The sequence below is a fragment of the Rattus norvegicus genome, chromosome 1 (genome assembly GCF_036323735.1).
Source record: "Rattus norvegicus strain BN/NHsdMcwi chromosome 1, GRCr8, whole genome shotgun sequence".
NCBI classification, from domain to species: Eukaryota; Metazoa; Chordata; class Mammalia; order Rodentia; family Muridae; genus Rattus; species Rattus norvegicus.
In genome coordinates this window covers 214,834,655-214,855,101 of record NC_086019.1, presented here as the reverse complement: position 1 = coordinate 214,855,101, position 20,447 = coordinate 214,834,655, and the positions used below count along the sequence as shown (strand labels likewise).

General features: G+C 39.9%; 1 protein-coding gene and 1 pseudogene across 2 annotated transcripts in view; both read left to right on the top strand.

The window, feature by feature from the left end:
- Positions 1-20,447, top strand: part of Slc22a25 (solute carrier family 22, member 25) — a 188,699-nt gene that overhangs the window by 101,434 nt on the left and 66,818 nt on the right. For both annotated transcript variants that reach the window (XM_039093137.2, NM_138908.3), the window contains one exon: positions 12,833-12,956. In XM_039093137.2, the coding sequence (XP_038949065.1) occupies positions 12,833-12,956 (124 nt within the window). The remainder of the gene's footprint in view (positions 1-12,832; positions 12,957-20,447) is intronic.
- On the top strand, positions 376-4,904 carry LOC134483965 (enhancer of rudimentary homolog; annotated as a pseudogene).

The following is a 20,447-nucleotide window of genomic DNA, read 5'->3' as shown; positions in this document are numbered from 1 at the left end:
TAATGCCAAGTCTATTTTTTGATATTAAGTTTTGTTTCTTGGAGGCAGCAAAAGATAGATTCTATCTTCTAAACCAAATTGTTAGTCCATGACCTTTTTTTTTTTTTTTTTGTTCTTTTTTTCGGAGCTGGGGACCGAACCCAGGGCCTTGCGCTTCCTAGGCAAGCGCTCTACCACTAAGCTAAATCCCCAACCCCAGTCCATGACCTTTTATGGGAGACTTAAGACCACTGATATCATTATTGAACATTTTGTATCAATATTTGTCATTTTTTTGTGGTATTTTCTTAGACCTTATTAGACGATCTGTTCTGAGATAGTTATTTTATTTCCTGTGACTTTATGTGTGTTAAGTCTTGCCTTCAGAGAAAGTATTTCTTCTAGTATTTTCTGTAGAGTTGGCTTATGAGTCAGAAATTCCTTAAATCTGTTTTTATTGTGAAAAGCCTTAATTTTTCCTCTAATTTTAATAGACAGTTTTGCTGGTTATAATATTCTTGGTGGGGAATTGTCTTTTAGACATGGAAATACATGTTTCCATACTCAAAAAGTTTCTGTGAAATAAACAGGAATTATTTTGATAGGCTTACTTTATAAATAATTTGATTTTTCTGTTTTTTAGCTTTTAACACTATTTATTCTATGTTTTTAATGTTTTAAGTATATTAAGTTGTGGAGAGTTTTTTCTTTCTTCCTGGCCTTGTTTATTTGGAGTCCTGTAGGTTTCTTGTATATTGAGAACCATTTATTTCTGAAGGTTTAGTAAGTTTTCTGATATATTTATTGAAAATATTTTCTATGCCTTTGCTATGGTATTCTTCGGTGCCCATAATCTGAATGTTAGGTATTTTCTCACCTTCTGTTTCTACCTCTTTTTAAAGTCATCCTTGCCTTTTAGTAAATAATCCAATTCCTCTGGCGTCTTCCATCTCTCATACTCTGTCACTTGCCCATTTTATTGGTGAGAGTTGCCTCTGAGATTTTTTTATTTGTCTTTTTAAATTTTCCAATCCTAGCATTATTTCAATCCTGGTTTCCTTTAGTAATCCTATCCCTATTTTCATATATTGGGTTGACTTCTGTAGTAGCTAATTTCCTATTGCTGTAATAAGACACCTTGACCAAGGTAACTTACAGAAAGAAGGGTTTATTAGGACTTATTTTTCTAGAAGGATGAGAATCCATCATAGAACAGGTGGTAGACATGATGACTTCTAGCAAAAACTGAGGCATCACATCTTGAATTACAAGCAGGAAGAAGAAGGAGGAGGAGGAGGAAGAGGAGGAGGAGGAGGAGGGGGAAGAGGGAGAAAGAGAGAGAGAGAGAGAGAGAGAGAGAGAGAGAGAGAGAGAGAGAGAGAACTAGAAATGGTATGAATCTTTAAACTGTCAAAGCTCTACCACCAGTGCCACCAACTGGGGACCAACTATTCAAATGCCTGAGACTATCAGCTACATTCTCATTTAAGCCAACATAGCCTTATCATTTATTCATCTTTTTGTTTTTGTTCTGCTGGAGTATATTTATGTCTCCTTGAATTGTTTCTATGTACTTATCATTATTTTTAATTCATTGATAGTTCTTCCAAGTCATTTTCATTAAGTGCAATTATTATGGGAGTAATGATTTGTAGAGGGGACATACTGTGTTGGTTTTCCTTGTTATTTCTGTTTTTGTGATGAGACTTGCACATCTGAAGTTAATTTGTTGGTTGTATTTTCCTTTTATTATTTTTATATTTTTATTTAGAAGTTACTGTCCTCTTTTAAAATTTCAGTGGTGCTGTTTGCAATGTTCAGTGAAAGAATCAGTTCTAGTAGGATTGAGATGCCCCTTTCTTCTGAGGTACTGGTTTTTAGGGCTGGAATATCTATTTTTATTGCTCCTCTGAGGTTCAAATAGTCTTGTGTCAGCTAGGCCCTCCTGACTGGGTTTGTAGCTTGTGTTGTGAGTTAGAAAACACTTTTCATGGCTGTGGGCCTTACCCAGAGTCATATCTAGCCCAGCCTAGTTCTTCAGCTACTGTTAAAGCTACTGGGAGATGTGGATCTTCCCCCACTTTGTAGTCTTAACCTAGAGTTAAAAACAGGCCCCTTTATGGACTCTCAGCTTCTTTTGAAGTTGGTAAAAGATGTGGAACTCCTCAAGCAACATCTTTTTATACATATTTAAAACTAAAAAATATATTGTTGAGAGGGGCAGACACACCTGGGAAACCAGAGAAGACTACTCTCTGCCCACATTTCTGACTCTAGAGGAAAACACCTAGCGCCATCTGGGCCCCCTGTGCACAGGGACCCAGAAGTAGGGGCAGGCCCTTCTGGTTGCTGCCCTCATGGAGAGCTGAAACCCAGTGCCGAGGAGCAACTTCAGGCCTGAGACCAGAGGTAAGACCAACTTTTCTGCTACAAGTGACCTGCCTGGTGTACTCAGGACACACAAAGGCAAAATTCCTCTGGGACCAGACACTTCCAATTTCTAGCTGGAGCCCGAACCTTGCTGATCCTGGCCCACAGCTCCCTGCTCCCAAGTCCCCATGGGAGAGAGAGCTCATTGTAAAGACGTATGGGCAATGATGAGACTGCGGGGCAGGAGAGACCGCCACTTCTGCCTACCTTTGTCCACATCCCTGGCCCAAGAGGAAACTGTATAGGGCCCCTGGGAACAGGAAGATAGGGGCAGTCAAGCTGCAGGAGCCCTGCGGTCCAGACTGTGCCCGGATCTGAGCAGACCCAGCAAACAGCTCCCTGCACCCAAATCCCGTGGGAGGGAGAGCTAGACCTTCAGAGGGACAGACACACCTGGGAAACCAGAGGAGACTACTCTATGCCCACATTTCTGACTCTAGAGGAAAACACCTAGCACCATCAGGGCCCTCTGTGCACAGGGACCCAGAAGTAGGGGCAGGCCCTTCTGGTTGCTGCTTCTCAAAGAGGAGTGACTTCAGGCCCAAGACCAGAGGTAAGACCAACTTTTCTGCTCCAAGTGACCTGCTTGGTGGACTTAGGACACACGCCCACAGGAATAGCTGAAAGCCAGTGGACAGGAATGACTACATGCCTGAAAGCAGAACACTCTGTTCCCATAACTGGCTGAAAGAAAACAGGAAAACAGGTCTACAGCACTCCTGACACACAGGCCTATAGGACTGTCAAGCCACTGTCAAAAATAGCAGAACAAGATAACACCAGAGACAACCCGATGGCAAGAGGCAAGCACAGGAACCCAAGCAACAGAAACCAAGATTACATGGCACCATCAGAGCCAAATTCTCCCACCAAAGCAAACACTGAATATCCAAACACACCAGAAAAGCAAGATCTAGACTTAAAATCACATTTGATCATGGTGATGGAGGACTTCAAGAAAGACATAAAGAACTCCCTCAGAGAAATGTAGGAAAACACAAGTAAACACATAGAAGCCCTTAGAGAGGAAACACAGAAATCCCTAAAAGAATTTCAGGAAAACACACTCAAACAGGTGAAGGAATTGAAAATGGAAATATAAACAATAAAGAAAGCACAAAGGGAGACAACCCTGGATATAGAAAACCAAAAGAAGAGACAAGGAGCCATAGATACAAGCATCACCAACAGAATACAAGAGATAGAAGAGAGAATCTCAGGAGCAGAAGATTCCATAGAAATCATCAACACAACTGCCAAAGATAATGTAAAATGGAAAAACGTACTGGCCCAAAACATACAGGAAATCCAGGACATAATGAGAAGATCAAATCTAAGGATAATAGGTATAGAAGAGAGCGAAGACTCCCAATTCAAAGGACCAGCAAATATCTTCAACAAAATCATAGAAGAAAACTTCCCTAACCTAAAGAAAGAGATGCCCACAAACATACAAGAAGCCTACAGAACTCCCAGTAGATTGGACCAGAAAAGAAACTCCTCCTGTCACATAATAGTCAAAACACCAAATGCATAAAACAAAGAAAGAATATTAAAAGCAGTAAGGGAAAAATGTCAAGTAACATGTAAAGGCAGACCTATCAGAATTACACCAGATTTCTCACCAGAGACTATGAAAGTCAGAAGATCCTGGATAGATGTCATACAGGCCATAAGAGAACACAAATGCCAGCTCAGGTTACTGTATCCAGCAAAATTCTCAATTAACATAAACTGAGAGGAGGTGTTATCGGCAGCTGCAGCAAAGCATTTGGCATGATGTCTCATGCTATTTTGTTGGTACAGCCTACCAAGAGGCCAGAAGGCAGGACTTATGCTGACTATGAGTGTGTGAATGAATGCATGGAAGGTGTTTGAAAAATGTATGAAGAACATCTGAAGAGAATGAATCCCATCAGCCCTTCTGTCACATATGATATCAGTCAGTTGTTTGATTTTATTGATGATTTGGCAGATCTTAGCTGTCTTGTTTACCGAGCTGATACACAGACATACCAGCTGTATAACAAAGACTGGATCAAAGAGAAGATCTATGTGCCCCTCCGTCAACAGGCCCAAAAGTCTGGGAAGTAATTGAGTTGGAAGCTTTAGGGGCTGGGGGTGGACTTGGAACAGGTGCCCACAGCACGCTGTAGTGAACCTTTTGTATGATAGTGAGCCTGTTTCCACTGTGTTAGACTCGAGCCAAGATTGAATGTCTGACGTGAACTGTGAATGATCTTTTCACTCTGAAGCCACTGTTGCTCTTTTGCTCCTTTACTTTCATTTTTTTACTTAAACATTTTTATGAAAATTCAGCTAGAAAGCATTTTTTGTCATTTAAGGTTGGTTTCAATTCTTGAAACGGTCTGAGTCTGCTTTATAGCAGTGAGCACACTAACCCTTGGTGGGGGGTGGGATGGGGACAAGGTTAATTATGTCCTCTGGGAAAGTCTTAGTGAAAAATAAAGAAATGTTCTGTAGTTGTAAAAAAAAAAAGCCCACATAAATGGAGAAACCAAGATATTCCATGACAAAACCAAATTTACACAATATCTTTCTACAAATCCAACCCTACAAAGGATAATAAATGGTAAAGCCCAACACAAAGAGACAAGCTACACCCTACACAAAGCAAGAAACTAATCGTTTTGCAACAAAACAAAGAGAAGAAAAGCACACAAACATAATCTCACCTCCAAATATGAATATAACAGGAAGCAGTAATCACTATTCCTTAATATCTCTCAATATCAATGGTCTCAACTCCCCAATAAAAAGACATAGATTAACAAACTGGATGCACAATGAGGACCCTGCATTCTGCTGCCTATAGGAAACACACCTCAGAGACAAAGACAGATACTACCTCAGAGTGAAAGGCTGGAAAACAACTTTCCAAGCAAATGGTCTGAAGAAGCAAGCTGGAGTGGCCATTCTAATATCGAATAAAATCGATTTTCAACCAAAAGTCATCAAAAAAGATAAGGAAGGACGCTTCATATTCATCAAAGGAAAAATCTACTAAGATGAACTCTCAATCCTAAATATCTATGCTAGAAATACAAAGCTCAAATCTCTTACTAATAGTAGGAGATTTCAACACCCCACTCTCATCAATGGACAGATCACCCCACTCTCATCAATGGACAGATCATGGAAACAGAATTTAAACAGAGACATAGACAGACTAACAGAAGTTATGAACCAAATGGACTTAACAGATATTTATAGAACATTCTATCCTAAAACAAAAGGATATACCTTCTTCTCACCACCTCATGGTACTTTCTCCAAAATTGACCATATAATCGGTCATAAAACAGGCCTCAACAGATACAGAAAGATAGAAATAGTCCCATGTGTCCTATTAGAATACCACAGGCTAAAGCAGGTCTTCAATAACAATAAGGAAAGAACGCCCACATATACATGGAAGTTGAACAATGCTTTACTCAATGATAACCTGGTCAAGAAAGTAATAAAGAAAGAAATGAAAGACTTCTTAGAATTTTATGAAAATGAAGGTACAACATACCCAAACTTATGAAAACGATGAAAGCTGTGCTAAGAGGAAAACTCATAGCTCTGAGTGCCTGGAGAAAGAATCAGGAGAGAGCATATATCAGCAGCTTGACAGCACACCTAAAAGCTCTAGAATGAAAAGAAGCAAATACACCCAGGAGGAGTAGAAGACAGGAAATAATCAAACTCAAAGCTGAAATCAACCAAGTAGAAACAAAAAGGACTATAAAAGAATCAACAGAACCAAAAGCTGGTCGTTTGAGAAAATCAACAAGACAGATAAACCCTTAGCCAGACTAAGCAGAGGACACAGAGAGTGTGTCCAAATTAACACAATCAGTAATGAAAAGGGAGACATAACAACAGAATCAGAGGAAATTCAAAAAATCATCAGATCCTACTAAAAAAGCCTATATTCAACAAAACTTGACAATCTGGAGGAAATGAACAATTTCCTAGACAGACACCAGGTACCAAAGTTAAATTGGGAACAGAGAAACCATTTAAACAACCCCATCACTCCTAGCGAATTAGAGTCAGTCATTAAAAGTTTTCCAACCAAGAAGAGCCCAAGTCCAGATAGCTTTAGTGCAGGATTCTATCAGACCTTCATAGAACACCTCATACCAACACTATCCAAACTATTCCACAAAATTGAAACAGACAGAGCGCTACCGAATTCCTTCTATGAAGCCACAATTACTCTTATACAGAAACCACAAAAAGACCCAACAAAGAAAGGGAACTTCAGACCAATTTCCCTTATGAATATCGACGCAAAAATACTCAATAAAATTCTTGCAAACTGAATCCAAGAACACATCAAAACAATCATCCATCATGATCAAGTAGGCTTCATCCCAGGTATGCAGGGATAGTTTAATATACAGAAAACCATCAATGTAATCCACTATATAAACAAACTGAAAGATAAAATCCACATGATAATCTTATTAGATGCTGAGAAAGCATTTGACAAAATTCAACACCCCTTCATGATAAAAGTCCTGGAAAGAACAGGAATTCAAGGCCCATACCTAAACATAGTAAAAGCCAAATACAGCAAACCAGTAGCTAACATTAAACTAAATGGAGAGAAGCTTGAAGCAATCCCACTAAAATCAGGGACTAGACAAGGCTGCCCACTCTCTCCCTACTTATTCAATATAATTCTCAAAGTCCTAGCCAGAGCAATCAGACAACAAAAGGGATACAGATCGGAAAGGAAAAAGTCAAAATATCACTATTGGCAGATGATATAGTATATTTAAGTGATCACAAAACTACCACCAGAGAACTACTAAACCTTATAAACACCTTCAGCAAAGTGGTTGGGTATAAAATTAACTCAAATAAATCAGTAACCTTCCTCTACACAGAAGAGAAACAAGCTGAGAAAGAAATTAGGGAAACAACACCCTTCATAATAGTACCAAATAACATAACATACCTCGGTGTGACTTTAACCAAGCAAGTGAAATATCTGTATTATGAGAACTTCAAGCCTTTGAATAAAGAAATCGAAGAAGATCTCAGAAGATGGAAAGATCTCCCATGCTCATGGATTGGCAGGATTAATATAGTAAAAATGTCAATTTTACCAAAAGCAATCTACAGATTCAATGCAATCCCCATCAAAATGCCAATCCAATTCTTCATAGAGTTAGACAGAACAATTTGCTAATTCATCTGGAATAACAAAAAACCCAGGATAGCTAAAACTATCCTCAACAATAAAAGGACTTCTGGGGGAATCACTATCCCTGAACTCAAGCAGTATTACAGAGAAATACTGATAAAAACTGTATGGTATTGGTACAGATACAGGCAGATAGACCAGTTGAATAGAATTGAAGACCCAGAAATGAACCCACACACCTATGGTTCCTTGATTTTTGACAAAGGAGCCAAAACCATCCAATGGAAAAAAGATAGCATTTTCAGCAAATGGTGCTGGTTCAACTGGAGGTCAGCATGTAGAAGAGTGCAGATCGATCCATTCTTATCACCCTGTACAAAGCTTAAGTCCAAGTGGATCAAGGACCTCCACATCAAACCAGATACACTCAAACTAATAGAAGAAAAAGTGGGGAAGAATCTCGTACACATGGGCACTGGAGAAAATTTCCTGAACAAAACACCAATGGCTTATGCTCTAAGATCAAGAATCGACAAATGGGATCTCATAAAACTGCAAAGCTTCTGTAAGGCAAAGGACACTGTTGTTAGGACAAAAGGACAGCCAACAGATCGGGAAAAGATCTTTACCAATCCTACAACAGATAGAGGACTCATATCCAAAATATACAAAGAACTCAAGAAGTTAGACCGCAGGGAGACAACCCTATTAAAAAATGGGGTTCAGAGCTAAACAAAGAATTCACAGCTGAGGAATGCTGAATGACTGAGAAACACCTAAAGAAATGTTCAACATCTTTAGTCATAAGGGAAATGCAAATCAAAACAACCCTGAGATTTCACCTCACACCAGTGAGAATGGCTAAGATCAAAAACTCAGGTGACAGCAGATGCTGGCAAGGATGTAGAGAAAGAGGAACACTCCTACATTGTTGGTGGGATTTCATACTGGTAAAACCATTCTGGAAATCAGTCTGGAGGTTCCTCAGAAAATTGGACATTGAACTACCTGAGGGCCCAGCTATACCTCTCTTGGGCATATACCCAAATGATGCCCCAACATATAACAAAGACACGTGCTCCACTATGTTCATAGCAGCCTTATTTATAATAGCCAGAAGCTGGAAAGAACCCAGATGCCCTTCAACAGAGGAATGGATACAGAAAATGTGGTACATCTACACAATGGAATACTACTCAGCTATCAAAAACAATGACTTCATGAAATTCATAGGCAAATGGCTGGAACTGGAAAATATTACCTTGAGTGAGGTAACCCAATCACAGAAAAACACACATGGTATACACTCATTTATAAGTGGCTATTAGCCCAAATACTTGAATTACCCTAGATGCATAGAACACATGAAACTCAAGAAGGATGACCAAAATGCTAATCCTTCACTCCTTCTTCAAAAGGGGAACAAGAAAACCCTTAGGAAGGAATAGGGAGGCAAAGTTTAGAACAGAGGCAGAAGGAACACCCATTCAGAGCCTTCCCCACATGTGGCCCATACATATACAGCCACCAAACTAGATAAGGTGGATGAAGCAAAGAAATGCAGGCCGACAGGAACCAGATGTAGATCTTTCCTGAGAGACACAGCCAGAATACAGCAAATACACCGGCAAATGCCAGCAGCAAACCACTGAACTGAGAACAGGTCCCCTGTTGAAGGAATAAGAGAAATGACTTTAAGAGCTGAAGGGGCTTGGGACTGTTCTTGTAAAATATAAAAAATAAAAAAAAAAGTATTGTTGTCTTTTACCTCGCTTGTTCCAGCACCACAGTGCCCCGAGATATCTCCTAGATATCTTGGTGGAAACACATCCCAACTCCATGGCGGCCCAGTGTCTCCTGCCGCCACACAGTTTCCTACACTCAAACTGTCACATAAAAGAGCACACAACACAATAATCTTTGACCCAATTGATAAGATATAATTGCCCACTTAATCATGCAAACCTGGTGCCATCCATCCCTTAAGAACATTGATAACAACCTGTAAATACACAGAGCAGAATCTTTTTTTTTTTTCCTGAAGCTAGGGACCAAACCCCGGGCCTCGTGCTTGTTAGGCAAGTGCTCTACCACTGAGCTAAATCCCCAACCCCCAGAGCGGAATCCTAACATCAGCCTCCATCGTCCTGCCATGGCTTCTCTCTCTCTACCCCACTGTCTTCCTTTCGGTTCCAGTCTCCTCTTCTTCCTTCAAACTTCTCTCCAGCCGATCCTTCTTTCTCCTCCTATGACAGGCCTCCTTCTATCCTGTACCTGCTCCGTACCTGTATTTTGCAAATTCAATGGAGAGAAGTTTGTGGCAAAGTCACCTGATTCCTTAGTATGTGACTAGGCAGCTGTCCTTGGCACAGTGGAATTAGCATCAAAATACAGATAACTCCAGGGCAAACCACAACATGAGACCCCATATGAACAATGCCAACCAACCAGAGTTTCCAGGGACTAAGCCACTACCCAAAGACTGTACATGGTCTCACCTTGGGCTCCAACTGCGTAGGTAGCAATGAATAGCCTAGTAAGAGCACCAGTGGAAGGGGAAGCCCTTGGTCCTGCCAAGGCTGGACCCCCAGTGAATGGGTTTCTTGTGGGGAGGGCAGTAATGGGGCGAGGATGGGGAGGAGACCACCCATATAGAAGGGGAGGGGGAGGGGTTGGGGGATGTTGGCCTGGAAACTGGGAAAGGGAATTTGAAATGTAAGTAAGAAATACCCAATTTAATAAAGATGGAAATCAAAGGAGTCTAAAATTAGATCCTTTGAATAGAAATTCTCCTGATGTTGGTTGTACTTAAAAAAAATGTATTGTTGACCTTTAAAGCATGTTTCTTCTACTTTGCCTTCCATTCTGTTGATGAGGCTTTCAAGTGAGCTTTTTGTTTGTTTTCTTCTAACATTGTTTTAATTTATGTATTTTAAAAACATAATTTTCAAAAAATATATTTTTCTCTCATACAATACACCTCAACTGCAGACTTTCCCCCACCTCTACTCTGCCCCAGATCTACTGCTTCTTCATTTCCCTTCAGAAAAGAGCAGACCGCCCAGTGATGTCAGCTTAAACATAATAAGATGTAATAAGAGTAGCCATAAACCCTCATTTCAAGTCTGGACAAGGCGACCATCTCAGTTAGGGTTTTACTGCTGTGAACAGGCACCATGACCAAGGCAACTCTTATAAGGACAACATTTAATTAGGACCATCTTACAGGTTCGGAGTTTTAGTCCATTGCCATCAAGGCAGGAACATGGCAGCATCCAGGCAGGCATGGTGCAGGAGGAGCTGAGAGTTCTACATCTTCATCTGAAGGCTGCTAGCAGAATACTGGCTTTCAGGCAGCTAGGGTGAGAGTCTTAAAGCCCACACCCACAGTGACGCACCTACTCCAACAGTGGCTCACCCTCTAACGGTGCCACTCACTCCTGGGCCGAGCATGTACGATCCACTGCAGCAACCTAGTACATGAGAAAAGGTTCTGGGAGCAGGCAAAAGAGTCAGAGACAGTCCACTCCCACCGTTAGGGATCTAACAAAACCCCCAAGACTAAACAGCCAGTTACGGTGGCACAGACTGGTAGGATCTGCTGAAGGAGATGGTGGTAGGAGGATCACTAGTTGGAAGCCAGTCTGGGCTCCACCGAGGTTTTTATTTGGATTACTGAGGTTTTAATTTTTAGCATCATTTCAGGGTGGTTTTCAGTAATTCTCTTTGTTGATTATGTTTTTTTTTTTTCCAGAGCCGAGGACCGAACCCAGGGCCTTGTGCTTGCTAGGCAAACGCTCTACCACTGAGCTAAATCCCCAACCCTTGATTATGTTTTCATATCTTGTATCAAATTCTTTATTTTATTCCTTTGTTTTTGCTATCTTGGAGCATATTTGCATCTTATTTGAGGTGCTTGACATAGTTGTAATCATTTTGTTGAATCATTTATCTGGAGCTTTTCCTGGTCATTTTCATTATGGGTCACTACTGTGGGATTAGTAAATTTTCGTAAGAGTCATCTTGCCTTGGTTTATCTTGTGTTTGTTTCTAAGCAGCAACTGAGGTAGTTGGAAAACTTTGTTGATTGAGTGTTTATTTCTTCAGTTTGAAAACTTAGTTGATCGAGTGTTTATTTCTTCCTCTTCCTCCTGTCCTTTTTCTAAGATTATTTATTTATTTATTTATTTATTTATTTATTTATTTATTTATTTATTTGAGTACCCTGTAGCTGTCTTCAGACACATCAGAAGAGGGCCTTGGATCCCATTACAGATGGTGATGAGCCACCATGTGGTTTCTGGGAATTGAACTCAGGACCTTTGGAAGAATAGTCAATGTTCTTAGTCACTGAGCTATCTCTCTAGCCCCCTTCTTCTTTTGTTGGCTCAGGTTGCCTTTTTCCTTTTACTACAGATACAATGTTCAGGATAGGACTAAGTCATAGTACGGCTGAGATGTAATTTTCCTCTTCAAATTACTCCAGTGAGTTTCTGGGTTGCCCGGATGGGCCTGAGCAGGGGAATTTGGAGTCTTCTACTGAGTGCGAGAGACCACGTGAGCTTAGCTTCCAAAATTGTACCCTTTCTTCTTTTAAAAATTATTTAAAAAGTGCTACACTATTGGATCAGCAGAGGAGACATACTTAGTTAGAATTGAGTCTAAGAGGTGATTACAGGTTTGATATAGTGAGATGAGTTCATACCAACAAAAGTGTAAACCTTCTGTCAGACTTACTCATATAATTTAAAACTTCATAACATATCAACCAACACCATAGCACTGATACTCCCAATATACAGATGAGAAACTGAGTCAGCTTCTGTCATGCATGGTTAGATGCCATCAGGTTGTCAGCATAGGAATGAATGCAATTCAGATGATTTAATTAGTATGAAAAGTTTCTTCAGAGGTCCTTAATTAGGAAACGTTTTATGATTAAATATTTTCTACACTCTAACAAGGAAATCTGGAAAAGTACTATATAGGGGTCCCTATGTTTCAGTTCAGGAACTCCATGAAGTTTACATCTAAGTCATGGCAGGGAGACCAACATTACTCCAGGCCTGCATTCCAAAAGTACAGGATACTGTATGGATGAATTGTTTCCTAGTGAAGGTATCAGAAAACATAGGATTATATTTACTGCTACAACAGAATGAGTTGTACCATTAGACTAATAAAACCATCCAAGGGCAAATTTGGCACAGAAAATGACCTCACAAGAATTGTTTATAATTCCAACCTCTTCTTGAGCAGGTGGCTGTCAGAGTCAGCGCGGTGGCTGATTATGACCAACAAACTCCAGAAGGGCTTAAAAGAACTTATAAAAGTTGCACACATAAATGGAATGAAGAATTCAACAGATGTCCTAACCATTGAGGTAAGCATAATGGGAGCATAAAGGAAACACAAGCTTGGTACATACATGTCTAGATGTCAAGGTACAATATGCTACTATTAAATATAATGGATACATTTTTCTTTCAAAGGGACTAAAAGGTGTTGTTCTTCCTTTTGCTTATTGAATTTAATTTGTAAAAATGTATCCACAGGATTTAAATAATTTAAAAACATTTTTAGCATAAATTAGTTATATATAATAATGAGTGTTATTGTAACATTTCCATATATATTATATTTTATCATATTTATCACTCCTTGCTCTTGTTCTTCTCTCACCCCCACTGGTGCCCCTCTTCTTCTTACACAGTCCCCTTGTACTTTAATGTCTTTTTTGTGTGTGAAGCAAAAAATTCCATTAGGATTGGCTGTAAAAAATATGAATGAGAGGTTATTTACGGCTGACAACTTCCAGTAGCTATTCAATTGAAAAAAATTCCTAAAAATAAACAACTGACTATCAATCTTTAGGAGCAATAGGCCTTTATAAGCCCTTTCATCTAGCAATGGGCAATAAGAAGGAAATGACCTTACAAACCTCTCTACTTCCCATGATGGAATGTTGACTGGACTATCTGGGTGGGTCTTGTGCAGGTAACCAAAACTGCTAAGAGTTTAAGTGTACAGTGGCTATATAAAGTCTCTGGCTTTTAAACCCCTCATTTTGTTCCTTGGGCCTTGGAAGGGGTAATATAGATGTCCAGTTAGCACTCAGTAGTCATGTATTTCCAGCACTTTGACTCATTTTGAGTTTGCAGTAGCTGCAACCAGTGTAAAAAGAAGTTTCTCTGACCATAACTGACAGCATCAGTACTCTAGGAATAAATAAAGCTATTCAGATGTCAATTCAACAGGCAGGTAAAGTCCAAACAACCAAACAACTCCAAAAGCAGCAACAGTAGTTTCCTGTCTTGGTTACTTTTCTATTGCCATGACAAGAACACCATGACTGCACTTCTTTGCTTCATCCATCTTGTCTAATTGGGTGGCTGTATATGTATGGGCCACATGTGGGGCAGGCTCTGAATGGGTGTTCCTTAAGTCTCTGTTTTAATCTTTGCCTCTCCCTTCCCTGCCAAGGGTATTCTTTTTCCTCATTTAAAGAAGGAGTGAAGCATTCACATTTTGATCATCCGTCTTGAGTTTCGTTTGTTCTAGGGATCTAGGGTAATTCAAGCATTTGGGCTAATAGCCACTTATCAATGAGTGCATACCATGTATGTCTTTCTGTGATTGGGTTAGCTCACTCAGGATGATATTTTCCAGTTCCAACCATTTGCCTACGAATTTCATAAACTCGTTGTTTTTGATAGCTGAGTAATATTCCATTGTGTAGATGTACCACATTTTCTGTATCCATTCCTCTGTTGAAGGGCATCTGGGTTCTTTCCAGCTTCTGGGTATTATAAATAAGGCTGCGATGAACATAGTGGAGCACGTGTCTCTTTTATATGTTGAGGCATCTTTTGGGTATATGCCCAAGAGAGGTATAGCTGGATCCTCAGGCAGTTCAATGTCCAATTTTCTGAGGAACCTCCAGACTGATTTCCAGAATGGTTTTACCAGTCTGCAATCCCACCAACAATGGAGGAGTGTTCCTCTTTCTCCACATCCTCGCCAGCATCTGCTGTCACCTGAGTTTTTGATCTTAGCCAATCGCACTGGTGTGAGGTGAAATCTCAGGGTTGTTTTGATTTGCATTTCCCTTATGACTAAAGATGTTGAACATTTCTTTAGGTGTTTCTCAGCCATTCGGCATTCCTCAGCTGTGAATTCTTTGTTTAGCTCTGAACCCCTTTTTTAAATAGGGTTATTTGTTTCCCTGCGGTCTAACTTCTTGAGTTCTTTGTATATTTTGGATATAAGGCCTCTATCTGTTGTAGGATTGGTAAAGATCTTTTCCCAATCTGTTGGTTGCCGTTTTGTCCTAACCACCGTGTCCTTTGCCTTACAGAAGCTTTGCAGTTTTATGAGATCCCATTTGTCGATTCTTGATCTTAGAGCATAAGCCATTGGTGTTTTGTTCAGGAAATTTTTTTCCAGTGCCCATGTGTTCCAGATGTTTCCCTAGTTTTTCTTCTATTAGTTTGAGTGTGTCCTGCCAATCCATGAGCATGGGAGATCTTTCCATCTTCTGAGGTCTTCTTCAATTTCTTTCCTCAGTGTCTTGAAGTTCTTATTGTACAGATCTTTTACTTGCTTGGTTAAAGTCACACCGAGGTACTTTATATTATTTGGGTCTATTATGAAGGGTGTCGCTTCCCTAATTTCTTTCTCGGCTTGTTTCTCTTTTGTATAGAGGAAGGCAACTGATTTATTTGAGTTAATTTTATACCCAGCCACTTTGCTGAAGTTGTTTATCAGCTTTAGTAGTTCTCTGGTGGAACTTTTGGGATCACTTAATATATACTATCATGTCATCTGCAAATAGTGATATTTTGACCTCTTCTTTTCCGATCTGTATCCCTTTGATCTCCTTTTGTTGTCTGATTGCTCTGGCTAGAACTTCAAGAACTATATTGAATAAGTAGGGAGAGAGTGGGGCTGGAGAGATGGCTCAGTGGTTAAGAGCACCGACTGCTCTTCCCGAGGTCCTGAGTTCAAATCCCAGCAACCACATGGTGGCTCACAACCATCTGTAATGAGATCTGATGCCCTCTTCTGGTGTCTGAAGACAGCTACAGTGTACATATATAAATATATATATAAATAAAATAAATACTCAGCTCCAAAATAAATAAATAAATAAATAAATAAATAAATAAATAAATAAATAAAATATTTAAAAAAAGTAGGGAGAGAGTGGGCAGCCTTGTCTAGTCCCTGATTTTAGTGGGATTGCTTCAAGTTTCTCTCCATTTAGTTTAATGTTAGCAACTGGTTTGCTGTATATGGCTTTTACTATGTTTAGGTATGGGCCTTGAATTCCTATTCTTTCCAGGACTTTTATCATGAAGGGGTGTTGAATTTTGTCAAATGCTTTCTCAGCATCTAATGAAATGATCATGTGGTTCTGTTCTTTCAGTTTGTTTATATAATGGATCACGTTGATGGTTTTCCGTATATTAAACCATCCCTGCATGCCTGGGATGAAGCCTACTTGATCATGGTGGATGATTGTTTTGATGTGCTCTTGAATTCGGTTTGTTGTGTCTTTGTGTGGTTTAGGTATAAGAGTAATTGTGGCTTCGTAGAAGGAATTCGGTAGGGCTCCATCTGTTTCAATTTTGTGGAATAGTTTGGATAATATTGGTATGAGGTCTTCTATGAAGGTTTGATAGAATTCTGCACTAAACCCGTCTGGACCTGGGCTCTTTTTGGTTGGGAGACCTTTAATGACTGCTTCTATTTCCTTAGGAGTTATGGGGTTGTTTAACTGGTTTATCTGTTCCTGATTTAACTTTGATACCTGGTATCTGTCTAGGAAATTGTCCATTTCCTGAAGATTTTCAAATTTTGTTGAATATAGGTTTTTATAGTAAGATCTGATGATTTTTTGAATTTCCTCTGAATCTGTAGTTATGTCTCCCTTTTCATTTCTGATTTTGTTAATTTGGACTCACTCTCTGTGTCCTCTCGTTAGTCTGGCTAAGGGTTTATCTATCTTGTTGATTTTCTCAAAGAACCAACTTTTGGTTCTGTTGATTCTTTCTATGGTCCTTTTTGTTTCTACTTGGTTGATTTCAGCTCTGAGTTTGATTATTTCCTGCCTTCTACTCCTCCTGGGTGTATTTGCTTCTTTTTGTTCTAGAGCTTTTAGGTGTGCTGTCAAGCTGCTGACATATGCTCTTTCCTGTTTCTTTCTGCAGGCACTCAGCGCTATGAGTTTTCCTCTTAGCACAGCTTTCATTGTGTCCCATAAGTTTGGGTATGTTGTACCTTCATTTTCATTAAATTCTAAAAAGTTTTTTAATTTCTTTCTTTATTTCTTCCTTGACCAGGTTATCATTGAGTAGAGCATTGTTCAATTTCCACGTATATGTGGGCATTCTTCCCTTATTGTTATTGAAGACAAGTTTTAGGCCGTGTTGGTCTGATAGCACGCATGGGATGATTTCTATCTTTCTGTACCTGTTGAGGCCCGTTTTTTGACCAACTATATGGTCAATTTTGGAGAAAGTACCATGAGGAGCTTAGAAGAAGGTATATCCTTTTGCTTTAGGATAGAATGTTCTATAAATATCCGTTAAGTCCATTTGGCTCATGACTTCTCTTAGTCTGTCGACATCACTGTTTAATTTCTGTTTCCATGATCTGTCCATTGATGAGAGTGGGGTGTTGAAATCTCCCACTATTATTGTGTGAGGTGCAATATGTGTTTTGAGCTTTAGTAAGGTTTCTTTTACGTATGTAGGTGCCCTTGTATTTGGGGCATAGATATTTAGGATTGAGAGTTCATCTTGGTGGATTTTTCCTTTGATGAATGTGAAGTGTCCTTCCTTATCTTTTTTGATGACTTTTAGTTGGAAATTGATTTTATTTGATATTAGAATTGCTACTCCAGCTTGCTTATTCTGACCATTTGCTTGGAAAGTTGTTTTCCAGCCTTTCACTCTGAGGTAGTGTCTGTCTTTGTCTCTGAGGTGTGTTTCCTGTAGGCAGCAGAATGCAGGGTCCTCGTTGCGTATCCAGTTTGCTAATCTATGTCTTTTTATTGGGGAGTTGAGGCCATTGATATTGAGAGATATTAAGGAATAGTGATTATTGCTTCTTGTTATATTCATATTTGGATGTGAGGTTATGTTTGTGTGCTTTCATTCTCTTTGTTTTGTTGCCAAGACGATTAGTTTCTTGCTTCTTCTAGGGTATAGCTTGCCTCCTTATGTTGGGCTTTACCATTTATTATCCTTTGTAGTGCTGGATTTGTAGAAAGATATTGTGTAAATTTGGTTTTGTCATGAAATATCTTGGTTTCTCCATCAATGTTAATTGAGAGTTTTGCAGGATACAGTAACCTGGGCTGGCATTTGTGTTCTCTTAGGGTCTGTATGACATCAGTCCAGGGTCTTCTGGCCTTCATAGTTTCTGGCGAGAAGTCTGGTGTGCCTTTATATGTTACTTGACCTTTTTCTCTTACTGCTTTTAATATTCTTTCTTTATTTTGTGCGTTTGGTGTTTTGACTATTATGTGACGGGAGGTGTTTCTTTTCTGGTCCAATCTATTTGGAGTTCTGTAGGCTTCTTGTATGTCTATGGGTATCTCTTTTTTTAGGTTAGGGAAGTTTTCTTCTATGATTTTGTTGAAGATATTTACTGGTCCTTTGAGCTGGGAGTCTTCACTCTCTTCTATACCTATTATCCTTAGGTTTGAACTTCTCATTGAGTCCTGGATTTCCTGTATGTTTTGGACCAGTAGCTTTTTACGCTTTACATTATCTTTGACAGTTGAGTCAATGATTTCTATGGAATCTTCTGCTCCTGAGATTCTCTCTTCCATCTCTTGTATTCTGTTGGTGAAGCTTGTATCTGCAGCTCCTTGTCTCTTCTTTTGGTTTTCTATATCCAGGGTTGTTTCCATGTGTTCTTTCTTGATTGCTTCTATTTCCATTTTTAATTCCTTCAACTGTTTGATTGTGTTTTCCTGGAATTCTTTCAGGGATTTTTGTGTCTCCTCTCTATGGGCTTCTACTTGTTTATTTATGTTTTCCTGGAATTCTTTCAGGCATTTTTGCGATTCCTCTCTGTAGGCTTCTACTTGTTCTCTAAGGGAGTTCTTCACGTCTTTCTTGAAGTCCTCCAGCATCATGATCAAAAATGATTTTGAAACTAGATCTTGCTTTTCTGGTGTGTTTGGATATTCCATGTTTGTTTTGATGGGAGAATTGGGCTCCGATGGTGCCATGTAGTCTTGGTTTCTGTTGCTTGGGTTCCTGCACTTGCCTCTCGCCATCAGATTATCTCTAGTGTTACTTTGTTCTGCTATTTCTGACAGTGGCTAGACTGTCCTATAAGCCTGTGTGTCAGGAGTGCTGTAGACCTGTTTTCCTCTCTTTCAGTCAGTTATGGGGACAGAGTGTTCTGCTTTCGGGCGTGTAGTTTTTCCTCTCTACAGGTCTTCAGCTGTTCCTGTGGGCCTGTGTCTTGAGTTCACCAGGCAGCTTTCTTGCAGCAGAAAATTTGGTCTTACCTGTGGTCCCAAGGCTCAAGTTCGCTCTTGGGGTGCTGCCTACGGGCACTCTGCAGTGGCAGCAACCAGGAAGACCTGTGCCGCCACTTCCGGGAGCTTCCGTGCACCAGGGTTCCAGATGGTCTTTGGCTTTTTCCTCTGGCGTCCGAGATGTGTGTGTAGAGAGCAGTCTCTTCTGGTTTCCCAGGCTTGTCTGCCTCTCTGAAGGTTTAGCTCTCCCTCCCATGGGATTTGGGTGCAGAGAACTGTTTATCCGGTCTGTTTCCTTCAGGTTCCGGCGGTGTCTCAAGCAGGGGTCCTGCCGCTCCTGGGCCCTCCCCCACGGGAGCCCAGAGGCCTTATACAGTTTCCTCTTGGGGTAGGGATGTGGGCAGGGGTGAGCAGTGTTGGTGGTCTCTTCCGCTCTGCAGCCTCAGGAGTGCCCACCTGACCAGGCGGTTGGGTCTCTCTCTCTCGGGGTCTGGGAGCAGAGAGCTGCTGCAGGCCGCGGTATTTGAACTTCTTGTCATATAGATATTTCACTTGCTTGGTTCAAGTTATCCCAAGATATTTTATATTATTTATGGCTATTGTGAAAGGTATTGTTTCCCTAATTTCTTTCTAAGCCTGTTTATCATTTGTGTAAAGGAAGGCTACTGATTTGCTTGAGTTAATTTTATAACCCTCTACTTTGCTGTAGTTTTTTAATCACCTGCAGTAATTCTTTGGTGGAATTTTGGGGGTCAGTTTTGTATACAATCATATCATCTGCAAATAGTGGTACTTGGACTTTTTCCTTTTCAATTTGTATCCCTTTGATATCCTGTTTTCTAATTGCTCTAGCTAGAACTTTAAGTACAATATGGATTAGATAGGGAGAGAGTGGGCAACGTTGTCTTGTCCTGGAGTTTAGTGGGATTGCGTCCAGTTTCACTCCACTTAATTTGATGTTGGCTGTTAGTTTGCTATATATTGCTTTTATTATAGTTAAGTATGTGCCATGAATTCCTGATCTCTCTAGGACTTTTTAACATGAAGGGGTGTTGTATTTTGTAGAAGACATTTTTAGCATCTAATGAAGCTATGCATGTTTAAATAGTATATTAGGCTGATGAATTTTCATTTATTGAACCATCCCAGCATTCCCTGGGGATGAAGCCTACTTGATCTTGATGAAGGTTCGTTTTGATGTGTTCTTGGATTTGGTTTGTACGAATTTCATTGAGTAATTTTGCATTGATATTCATAAGCAAAATTGGTCTAAAATTTTCTTCCTTTTTGGGTCTTCATGTGGTTTAGGTATTAGAGTAACTGTGGCTTCATAGGATGAGCTATAGTGGTCTTCTGTTTCTATTTTGTGAAATA